The sequence below is a fragment of the Corvus hawaiiensis genome, chromosome Z (genome assembly GCF_020740725.1).
Source record: "Corvus hawaiiensis isolate bCorHaw1 chromosome Z, bCorHaw1.pri.cur, whole genome shotgun sequence".
Lineage (NCBI taxonomy): Eukaryota > Metazoa > Chordata > Aves > Passeriformes > Corvidae > Corvus > Corvus hawaiiensis.
The window spans coordinates 38,153,879-38,166,372 of record NC_063255.1 but is presented as its reverse complement, the minus strand read 5'-3'; the positions used below and the strand labels follow the sequence as shown (position 1 = coordinate 38,166,372).

The following is a 12,494-nucleotide window of genomic DNA, read 5'->3' as shown; positions in this document are numbered from 1 at the left end:
ATGACAGTTGTGCCTGGTTGAGCCCATATTTCCAGAATTTTAATCAGCAAATTTAGTGGAATCAACAGTATCTCAGTAATATAGTAAGTGACTGAAGCTGAGTTTATTTGTCAAAGTATGCAAGCACTTGCAATTACTTCTAGGTAGTACTTACTTTTTGTTATTCCTAAATTTATTTTATAAATGATTCTGAGCAACACTGTCATAAAGACTATGATTATCAGGTCTGTGTTTCAGATGAGAAACCTAAGTCTGAAGCACTTCAAAAACATTACATGAAAAATAAATTAAATAAAATCACTTCCACTATGGTACAGAATGAACTAAAGAAACTACTTTCTTTAAAAATCTACAGCAGTTAATAATATAAAAAGCAAACATTTGTGTTGTGCATGTGCTTGGGACAATTATATGTGTCTGTCCAAAGAAAAAACAACCCAAACAAAAAACCTGTTAAAACTGTAATCTGCATCTTTTTATTTATAAAAAGTACAGCAAAATATTAATGAATTTATGCATACATTAGGTGTTCCTTTGTGGGAACTACATCTTATTTAGCAGGTGCCATTGTGTGTTCATCAGAATTGCAATCAAATGGCACTCATACTAATTTCATAATTAATGAAAACCTTCCAATACCTTGTCTCATGACAGAGAGTCAAGGTTCAGTAATTTGAATTGTGGAGGTAGAGATGATCTGAAGAAAGAGGAGTCTTATAAAGGAATACTCTCAAAAATATTGAAGGTTTTTTAAGCATAAAGGAAATCTTTAAAAACAGAAGATTACTCAAAAATATTTGCAGCAACACTTTCCCTCCACAGGTCTTCAGAAGATAGAAAATGAAAGTCGCATTCTTAGCCAGCTGTGAGAAAATGGATAGCTCAGATTTCTCTTCTCACTTTGACTGTGCCTTTAAATGTCAGTTCTAGTATTTGCAGTCACTGCTCCTCTTGCAATTCAAATCCATGCAGGCAGTGGGAAGCTCAGTCACTCCCTGAAGCTTCTGGCGTGAGTTACCCAAGTGTTTCTTAGATGTAATCCAGACTGGTCATTCAGGTGCTACACAGAGAGTAATGCTTTTCAGATTTTCTTAGCTGCATCTTAATTCAAGTGGGGATCAAACAAGTCATTAGACCACCCTGCTTCCATGTCAAAGTCTTTCAAAATCTTCTTTTGATTTGATTATTTTCAAAAATCTTGGCTCATGCTTGCAGGGAATTGAGAACTTCAACAAGATTAATTACTCTGCTGTCTTCCATCACTTCAATGCTTCTGTCATGTTTTCAAAGGTTAACACTATCCTCAGAGATACAGGTAAGCATTAGCAAGTATTCTCAAAGAAAGAAATATAGATACAGGGCATTATTGTCCCAGATGATAAGTCAGACTGTCACAATCTGGGCCTCTTAACCACTGTACCAGCTGTGCCTACTGTAGTAATCCCCTCGTTATGATTCTTTGCTTAGGATTTAAAGCATAAACTAGTACCAGATAAGCTTTTACTGTATATATGACACAACAGGACACTAACCATTTCTCCTCATTTAAACACAAGTCGGTCTTCCATCTATGTTTCCCTTCCCTACTATGTTTGTACATTGTAGCACCACTTCTCTGTAGCAAGGTAGTTACAGACAAAATGTCAGAGGAGGGGACTGTGATATAAAAAGAAAAATGTACCTAAACAAAAATAGATTTACCTTTGTTGGCACTGGCTCACAGACACACACACACACAAAATCCTTAAATATTCAAAAATCCCCTGTCACTTCCCTACTCTCCTTGATCTGCTGCAAAGTTATGAGGGCTCACTTTTAACTACAGTGCCAATTGCAGCAGAACACCATGGTGTGATTGAGGATGAGAAAAAACATAGAGAGAGGATGCCTACACAATATACACTGAACACACATGCACATAGCCTGACTTTTTTAGATGACACACAGGGAACAATCTGGGGCCACATATCCTCTTTGCCCCATGTGTTCCACATCACTTACCCAAGAGCAAATACATGTGTGAAATCAATCTGAACCACTAGGATCTTTCATCTCTTCACTGATATCAAGGATTGCATATGGCATAAGGCAAAGGTGAATCAAGCCTCATGATCTTTACAGGGAGTTTTGTCTCAAGAAACTACAGGCAGTCACTGAAACAGAACTCAAACAGGTCTTGTTGAAACAGCACCAAGTACTGGTAAATGCAGAAATTTACAACTTGAGATTTGCTCACAGCATTCCTTCCTATAAAATGGCTTGCAGTGTAAAAAAAAAAAAAGCTGGAATCAAACTAGTTTACATGTAAAGAACATGGTGTGCAAGAATACTTCTGTGTCAGTGAATTGTGTGCATGTTTGTGACAAATGAGGTAGATATTTTTTGTTGTTCCAAATATGTTCCAGCATATACTTATTTAAGGTCTTGGCCATGCTAAACAAACTTTTATCTTCAGTCTCTTTCAAGGCAGGCATTTTGTCTAACTCTTGGACACTGGAAGTGCATTCTCTTCATCCCCAGGTTGTGCAGGCTTGCTGTTTCCTCTTAATGTTAAAAATGAGTATCTCAGTCCTCCTGCCATACTAAAGAAAATGAACAGTGGTGTCACAGATATCTGATGTTACATATGTCACTTAATAGGTACACACCTTTTCTTCCAAAGGGCTAAAGAACACTAGCTATCATAAACTAGGAGTGCCTGAGAGCTATGCAAACCATCTGAGAAAGCAGCTCCGAGCAAAGATCAATTACCAAGATTCACACACATGGATGTAACAGATCATCCAAGCACAGAAAGTAACAACTCACAAGTTAGAACTTATTTTCAATGGGTACAACTCATTCAGTCAGTGTTCTCACTTCCCATACCACACTTGGCTTTTACTTGGAAGCCTTGCAGCTCAGGAATGCTGCTCATAACAAAAGAAAAAAGAACCAATTCAATTCCACCCAGTAAAACTGCAGGCATATTTCTACAATTAGGCCCTACCACAGTAGGAGTTAATACCTGAAAACGGACATGAAAAGACATAACTAATGTCATAACTGTAATGAACTTTACATCCTGAGGCAGTGCTTCTTCAGGCAAGTAGTTTCAAAACAGCATCACCCAAATGAGTCAAATCAATGAAACACAAAACTAGAGCTCACTAAGAATTTGACAGCTTTAATAAATAAAGGCTATTCAAGTTTCACTTACCAAATATTTAGCCCTACAAAGTTTAACATGGAGAATATGTAATCTCCACCAATCAACATTCCGATGTAAGCAATGGATATATTCTGAAAGGAAACAAAAGTCATGCATTTATTTAAGTCAGATTTCATCTCCATGAATACAAGTGATACCAACTAATTCACTTTTCTAAGGAAATAGCTATACTGTGTTGCTGACCACTCTAAAATCAGCCTTTAAATTCATTTCATGGGATGTCAGCCTTATGGATAACATAACAATGAAAAGAATAATAAAATCAGTATGTTTTCTAAATGCATACAATGCACTGAGAGTGATGAGTGAATTTCTGGGAAAAAAATCAGCTATTTGATATTAGGTAAAATGAAGCTAAGGTCACCTTTTGAAATTTATTTCTTTATCATCTTCGGAATTCAGATCCCATTCCTTAAAACAGAGGTTTGGGTTCTCCAGCATAAAAAGGATGCCTTAAAGTTACAGTAAAATTACTTCATTATTACCTTAAAAGGGTTATCTGCTTACTTTTCCAACTAAATATGCACTGAAATCACTTGGTACAGGTTCAAGACAGGAACAGTTTAAAGATTCTACCTCTCACCCACCCCAATCAAGTTTTGGAAAAATTGTCCCCTAAAGACAGACAGAAAGCTGCAAAGCGTGTAAAAGTTTACCAACACTTTGTTGCTTTCAAATGTTTTAGCAGCTAGCCTGGACAATGACATCAGTCTCTGCTTTCTCTACTGGAAACTGCTGCATCATAAACTGCTAGTCAACTTTAAAGCTGCCCAGAGTGTGTCAAAGACTATTACAGCTTAGAAAGTAGGAATAGTCTTGCTCTGACTTAATGGTTTGATGCAGACATATAAAATTTAAAAGAACACTTTCAGGGCCACAGAATGAAAACTAGATTAATCTTGCAGTTTTCAAAAAACTAAAAAGAGAAGTACCATGCTTCTTTTGCAGATTTTGTTATGCTAAAGGCATTGTTTTCCTTAGTCATGGAAGGGAGCACTTTCAGGACTGTTATTCCTGTGCCTAAGCTAGTTTGAATTCTGAAAGTGTTTTGCCCACAGCTGCATAAGTTTTATCTTTTACTAAAGCTCTTTCAGCTTTACAGCTCTGTGTTTCTCTCCAAACTGGCCTACAAAAAAAGTGCGTGAGCAGTAAGGGATGTTCCCAGACATGCAGTCCTCATCAATACAAAGCAAGATGCACGGTTTTAGATTAAACTGGGTTAAAGAAAACAGACTGTAAGAACACAGGGTTCAGTTTTTAAGACATGCATGTTTTGGTGTTGATCAAATTGACCAGAATTTGTACAAACCAAAATGAAACAGTCCATTCAGCTAGAACACAAGTTCTCAAACAGAGGCTGAGGTACTTAACCATAAAGCACACTCTGTACTTCAGCTTAGTCGTTATTCTGTACCTATGAAAGCCCTGTGTATCAGCTGCAAGGGAAATTAGTTCAGCCCAAAGTAAAAGCAGGTTAGTCCCTATCAGTTCACCTGGATTTGCATCAGGGCATCTTGACTAACACACAATAACCTAATAAACAGAGGCAGGGGATAGTACCTGATGAAATGTGGCTAAATGGACATCTTTTAATTAAAGTGGTTCAAGTTTCTCTTGTAGGAGAAATAAAAAAAGATCAATACAAAGAATGCTTTCTAGAGCATACCTGACCTTCAGTGCAAGAGAACAGGGTCACTTTGCGGTGTGACCTTGCTTGGCACAAACAGTGTCTGAGTATTAGCCCTCATTTTGAGTTTCCATCTCAAAGTACAATCAAGACCGCTGCTAAGCCAATGATCTTCCCTGTCTATCTGAGCATTTTTATTTCCCTCTTCTACTCCATAACTCACCTTGATGGCACCAACTACTGTTGTTGTGAGCGCAGAGTTGTAATGACTGCACAGGACAGTAGAATACATCAAGAGAAACCTAAATAAAGGAGAAAATTTTATAAATTCCTCCCAGGGAGCCCAGAAGTTTAGCAACACTTTGAGATGTTCAACATTTTCTGGATCAATACTTTCCTGGGATCTATAATCCCACCTGTTTCAAACCCTAAAAGAATAATTTCTGTGAATCTCCATTTTAAGTTAATGATGTGCACATAGAGGATATTCAAAATAAATGTTAAAATGTGCTACTTGAGCTCTAGCAGAGTCATCCCTTTTCTCTGTGCTTTTTATATGTCAGTATTTGAAGTTTGTTTGACCCCTTGGTTGTGACATGTGGAAGATAAGAACATGATGCAACTCATTCTTCGTCTCTGCAGTTTCAACAGAAACAAAGCATTATTTCATTACTTTTAAGTCTCCCACATTTTTCCAGCTGCTTTAAAGGATAAACACACTGAAACAGTTCCTATACTCAAAGACTTACATGCTATTAACTGCAAAAAAGTTAGATGATCAGAAGAGACAGTACAGAAAACATAAAGCTAAATGTCATGTTGTTCAGCACTGTACTGTGAGGTCAAAAACACAGATAGCACTGAATGGTTATTTACACCATTAGAAATAATTAAAAGTCAAGACATAACCCTGGGGGAAAACCATTTTCTTTGAACTTTAACATAACTTACTAGTGAGTCTTACATTTGAGATTTGCAATTTGAAACACTGTCATGAAAACATCCTGCTTGATTTCCCTGTGTCCTTACCCCAAAAAGCAGGAAAGAATAAATTGAAAGACAAAGAAAAAATTTGTCCAGTGCTGGAAATGTGTTGCCTATTAAAAAAAGAGAGAAAGAGAATTATGTGCTATATAATCAACTGTAAACACATATAAAATATACTTCATATGAAAATATGTAAATTCACAAAATATGTTTAATTCTTACCAAAATTATGAACCATTTTTATTACTACTGGAAAGAATTTAATGCATCTAACTCGAGAGACAACAGAATGACAGCACCCATGATACCTAGACACATGTAACATGTAGAGCAGTGCAGATACACAAGTGCATGCTGTAAGCAATGAACATAAATGCAACACAGAAAGCTGGTTTGGTATTTACTGACAGATACTAACACTATGAATAATAACACATAATAAATAGTGGTGATATGAGACAGACGGAAACAGCAAATACATAAATAATTTCCTCTAAATCTATTCTATACCACAGATATGTTCATGAGCTGCTTTAAAGGCCCAAGCCTGCATTTTTGAGTATTACTAAGGTCTCTCCACAACGCAGGTCAATGAAAAGGCTCAATCATCACTTTGAAGACTCCTCCCTAGGGAAGTGCAGCAAACAAACACAGAGTGCCACACAAACAGTCACTAAGAAATATGTCACAGATTATTTTACATCTCTAGTAACTCCCAGATATGCCTCATTTTAATCTGGTTACTTTACACTCACTACATAAGCACTAAATTCAGCTAAGGCTGAACACATCCCTGAGAAACAGAATAAAGGCCATAGAATAATAGAATAATAGTCCATGCTGAGCCTTCACCATTTGAGGTAATAGGTAAGAGGGAACTTGAGCAGCTCTGCCCTGCTATAATTGTGCTGGCGTGCAACAAAAACCTGCAGAATATAACAGAGAGCCATTCTGGGGCTTCCTTCCTCTTACATGACATCACGCTTTTCTGTCCTCACAGTGAGCCAGCTGGTGAAGGAGAAATTCCAGGAGTAAGTGGGACATTCACTTACAAACGGCAATCTCTACAAGATTACAGAAGTAGCTAGGGGAGCAGAAGCATGTCCGCGTGTCCCTATCACATAGACTTGGTACTGATGTTTTGACTTCACAGCAAAAGACATGCTGTGATGGGTCAAGGCAAGACACTCCGCCAGGGTAAAAACTGGTCTGAAAATCTGCTAAGTACAAGGGTTATCTACAATCATTTCCTGACTCATCATTGGTATTTTTCCATTTCTCTGTTTTCTCTGCTATTTGATTTCTGTGTGTCACACTGACACTAGTTATCTGCATCATTTAATAGGACTTCTATTGTTAAGTGACCAAACCAGCATGATGCACAGCAAGCACAATGTATTTCTCTAATAAATACTTATTCTTTTCAGGTAATTGAGCATTAAGTTGTTTGCAGCAAATCAGCCAGTGGGCACAACACACTCTTTATTTTTCCCATGAACTAAACCTAGCAACAAGGTAAACTTCTCTGAACAAGTCTCCCAAAATGTCTCCAACCCTCTGCACTGGAAAAGCAGTTGAAACCTTACAGATATACAAACTTGGGCCCCTTTTCCAATATGGGCAGCTGCTGCATTTTCCTAAACTGGCACAAGGTCATGCTGGACTGATGTCACAAAGAGATTTCACATTCACACCAGACCTGTTTCCACCACTTTCAAGGAATCATAATTTTTCTGCTTAAAGCAGAATTCTAAGAACAAAATGACAAACTCATGTGAGTTCAAGGCACAACAACATACAACAAAGAACATTGCAATGATTTATTACATCCTGCAAAGAATTTTCAGTGGCGAATGCCACACATTTCTAGAAAGAAATATGAGTGACTAGACTCATTTTACTATTAAGAAAAAGGCACCTCAGCAAGTATGTGAGGGAGCCAGGAAAACCTTCTGGTCTGATACTTTATGTATCAGGACATACTGCCTACGACACTGTACTAGGATTACCTGGGGAGAATCTTGCTCTCATTCTATGAGAATGCAAAATGTAGGTTACCAAACTAGACTGAGACTAAACAGAAATCTGTCATGGACATCAGAATGAGAGGAGGACTGCAAATTGTCTGTATACTTGCAATCTCATTTTAGAGCATGTGGCAAATCACACAGAGCAGCTGGATTCTCAACCAACTGTTCTAGCTGGGGGCCTCCAGACATATGTTAGTTCATAGACAAAGAGTCAAATAAGGACTGTCACACAAATTCAGCTTCCCCTTAAGTGAATAATGACAAGCTCTTACCTGTGAAGGGCAAGTCCAACTCACACTTTTCAAATACTCATCACTAACATGGACGTAGGATTACCTCTTTAGACACAAACAAGAAGCCCAACCCACTGACCAAATGAAACCTTAACAAAATAACATTATTAGTCTGAGATATGCACTATTGCTACTTACCTGCTGAAAGTCTCCAGTAGAAAAGCTAATAATAACTGTTGGAATCACCATGAAACAAGCATTATAGAACAGGACACCATATTTTCCCAACTCCTGTGAGAAATGAAACATGATGTTTGGCATTAAAAGCCATTTGGGAGCAAAACAGTACATATTACTCTGGCAATTCTCCTGACATTACTGTCAGTGAGTAAACAGAATATAACACATCTCAATTTAAAATACAACCTTGCAATCCTTGGATTCAGTATTTCATACTAAGCTGAATTTCCACTTCAGTCACTTTGTGCACACAACAGAGTATTACTACTCTGTTACACCTCGGACACTTTCTATACAACACCAGGAACTTCCAGAAGCACGGGTCTAAAAGTGCTTTGTGTTGACTTCACGTAAGTCTCTGCCTGGCCAAGGAATCACCCAGTCCCTCTACTGCAAATCAACCATGAAAACACATAACAGGAAAAAGAATTCTTCCCCTGGCTGTTCTGTATCAAGAATGCATATATCAACTGAAATGTGAAAGTAAACAAAGTTATTTATTAGTTCATAATGGTAAGTACATAAAAGTCATATAATAAGTAGTCCACTGTTATTATATTGTCATAATGCTAAATTCAATCTAATCACTCCTCAGTTACCTTTGGATCAATTTTCTGCTTTGTATAAACTCCATTTGCTGCTGTGAAGATATCGTTTAGCAACACAAAGATATAGCCCTCCAGATTGAAAGACAGATCAGACCTGGGAAAGAAATACTATATTGCAAATAAGCAAAAAATATGCAATGCATTGCATTGCCTTTCTTACCTAGATGAATATTGCAAATGAGGATATGCAAATCCTGTGAACTCCAGCCAGTCACAGGCTCTGCTTCAAGCTTTCTTTGTAAGTCAAAGTACTTTACATTTCTCAGTCACAGGACCATCACAAATTAGACATCAGAGAGTTCCTAGTACTCAGTGTGAAAGTGGCAGGAAATGTTCGGTTTTCATTCAGAGAAGAATTCCACCCATTGCAACCCTGACAACCAGTCCAATTATAACTGAGTATACTTACCTATTTCTTTTAATACAAAAAATACCTAGGGAATAAAATCTAAGTGGTTTTTACAGTCAGACCAGACATGTTGTCATCCTTTCTATTTTGACTAGTTACCTCATAGATATGGACTAATTCATTTAATAGGACATGGCTCTATCAGGGTCACATCACATTGAAATTATTTTCCCTTGTTCATAGCAAAGCCAGGAAACAAACAAACAAAACATTACCTTTCCAGTTAGGTAAAGGAATGTTCAAACAGAAAACAGAGGACAACAGCATACGAGTACTTTGTGAACCTTATCTCACAATAGAACTTACTAAAAAAAAAAAAGTGTGTTTTTTTGTGATTAAAAAAACAGACAATGCCTAACTCCATATTTGACAATCAAAAATACACTTTTCAAAGATTATTAAAATACACTTTTACCATGAAATAAAAGCAGCATTCCTCACACAGTTTTAACTTGCTTCACTCACTATCCTGCAAACATGGAAAACCTAGAGGTGGAAAAAGACACACACAAAGACTGCCAGCATGAATTGGATTTTTTCCTTTGTATACCTGCACCTTCTAGTGATGTCACTACAGAGATTTTCCAAATCAACTTTATCCAGAGTAACTGATCTCACCTTAGGTTTACTTGGAACTAAACAAGGAAAAAATCCTCCTGCTGTCCCTCCCCTCATAATACAGCTTTGTATAGAAAATTAAAACCTTACCCAGCAGCTATGAAAGCCCCAAGAATGATGGCAAATACGCTGACTATAATATTCAGTGGATACCGCTTCCTGCAGGCAAAAATTAAACAGTTCAAATTTTTATTATTTGAAGGGGAGATTAAATGGCTGTCTGCCTGAAAAGTTTCAAAGCAATTAATAATCACAGAACATTTAACAGGAGGGCAAAGTCTTGATAACCTTACAGAAACAACGTGATTGCCCACGTGCCACACTGTCAGACATTGGCCCTGAGAACGGAGATTGAAAAAGCACTGGGAGCACTCTGTTACTAGACAATTATATAAGTAAAGATCAAAGGTTTAAAGTAACAGCACTGAACCAAACTAATTTAATGTGTCTTGATATCCATGATAGACATAATTCAGTGTCTTGCAGCAGTCCAATAAAGGAAAACCACTGTACATCTCTCACGCAGTTTTTCGTATCACCTTTGTTGAGGAAGATGCCACACAGTACACTCTCTGGATTATTTTCAAATAGATACTTATTTTGAACTCCAACTGAAACTTTGTACTAGAAAGGGAAAACATGGTGCTTATAACACTCTTCACTACTACATCACTGTTGCCACAGAGTAATGAAAAGCATACTGTAAAACTATCCTGGTTTTTATATCTACACTACTTTACTTGGAAGTATCTTAAGTACTCATTTTTTGCACAATACTGCAATATGCCTTACAGATATTCCCCTGGACCTTATTCTGTCAAGATAGACTGAGATAGAAGATCCATCAAAACAAAATGCACAACTCTCTGAAGAAATGCTCTTGGAGAAATCGTGTGTGTAAAAGAGCACATCTGTGGACCACTGTCCCAACAATAAAGAACTGAGCAGACTCTAGATAAATTAGGCTTTGATCATAATGACTCTCAAGAGGAACAACCCAAACCTTAACTGTTTAGAAAATCCTGATGTAAGCCTGCACAGACTTTCTAGAGTCCTTCCACTGTCAGCCCTGAGAAAATACACTGTGTCAATCTGTACCAATACAGCATTCTGCTCCCAAGCTTTCCTTTGGTTAGGATGCTGCTTGCACTCATAGCCCACAGTGCCGTTCTCCAGCTGAGCACGTATGATAATCTCACAGACTCACATTTTTTTCTCACTTGCCTGTGGGAGTCCTCAGGCCAACAGAAGACAGCTAGTTTTGCTTTCACTGGGAGAACTTAAAATTACAAAATAATTCCAGAGCATCCCCAAATATGAATCACATTGATCAACTAAATGCTGCTTCAGCCAAAAGGAGATGACAGTTTACTTGGGGGTTTTTGAAAGCTTTCCCCCGACCATCACTCTTGTATTGCCTGGGTTCAGCTTTAGCAAGCTGGTTTTCTCCTCATGAGTTCATCTTGTCCAGTACCAGCCATGTGGATAGAACTGTGAAGTTCTAGACAAAGTATGATGTATTTGTACTCCTGTTCCTCCAACTCAGTACAGTTGAAACGAGAGACCCTGAGCAGCTAGCATATCCTCCTTACTTTCTCAAGAAAAATAACATGGGTGTCTGTAAGTAAGGAATTCTCTGATTCAACAACTGGTAGATACTCTTTTGCTTCATTAACTTGGTATGTTTTCAGACTTGACCCAGACAGCTACTCTACATAAGCAGACTGCCATGCTATCAGCACTGTTTGGAGACATAAGGATCTGTCTGTTTAAAGCAGCTTGCAGTTTCGAAGCCTCCAAGGTAAGACACAAACATAACCACTGAAAGTGTCTGAGTTGTGTCTGATGACCTGAAATCTGTGCAACAGTCTAGAGAATGAATTTTTCTAGTGAAAATTAAGTCAGGCTGATATTTTTCCTCTTCACTAAAATGTATATATCTATGCCTTCAAGAAAGCTACATAAAATCACTTTGCTTTTCTCTATTTGTAAGTAAAAATCACTCATTCAATATTCTGATGAGATGACATAAGTAACCCATTTGATATGATCTAAAATAAAGGTATCTTAAATGAAAAAAAGAAAAAAAAAACAAACAAAAAAGATCACCCAAGTATGATGATTTCCAGCAGTAAAGTAAGTGGAATGGTAAACTTCCTGAGCACTGTAAACATCGGCAAACTGTCAAAAAAACAAAATAAAATCCAAGCAGAGTATCAGATTAACAGCATTCTTATATTCCAATTCTTATTTTACTAACCAGGGGATGGAACATTCAGTCCATCAATAAGAAACCAAACCAAATACCAAGTCACTTAGCACATATATAAAATTCAGTCTGACATTAGATGCACATTAGACAACCAAATCATTGAAGGATAACAAGCTTTGCCAATTTGTAAACCAGTGCAACTGGCTATGTTCTGAAGGTCACTCTGCTTTACTGAAATGGAATATAATAGGTATTTTCTACCTAGCATAACCCTGATGAAATAATTCTTTCTTCAAAATCCCCAAGCAGAGTTAAATAA

At 37.4% G+C, this 12,494-nt stretch overlaps 1 protein-coding gene across 2 annotated transcripts in view; it reads right to left on the bottom strand.

The window, feature by feature from the left end:
- Positions 1 to 12,494, bottom strand: part of SLC35D2 (solute carrier family 35 member D2) — a 48,146-nt gene that overhangs the window by 25,723 nt on the left and 9,929 nt on the right. Inside the window, exons 5-12 of one of the 2 annotated variants that reach the window (XM_048291520.1) lie at positions 12,073 to 12,144; positions 10,054 to 10,122; positions 8,928 to 9,030; positions 8,287 to 8,379; positions 5,868 to 5,935; positions 5,062 to 5,140; positions 3,200 to 3,282; positions 454 to 2,582 (exon numbers count right to left, since the gene is read on the bottom strand). In XM_048291520.1, coding sequence (XP_048147477.1) covers positions 2,480 to 2,582; positions 3,200 to 3,282; positions 5,062 to 5,140; positions 5,868 to 5,935; positions 8,287 to 8,379; positions 8,928 to 9,030; positions 10,054 to 10,122; positions 12,073 to 12,144 — 670 coding nt within the window. In that variant the 3' untranslated portion in view covers positions 454 to 2,479. Of the gene's footprint in view, positions 1 to 453; positions 2,583 to 3,199; positions 3,283 to 5,061; positions 5,141 to 5,867; positions 5,936 to 8,286; positions 8,380 to 8,927; positions 9,031 to 10,053; positions 10,123 to 12,072; positions 12,145 to 12,494 lie in introns of those variants that run through there. The other variant, XM_048291521.1, reaches the window with a different exon arrangement.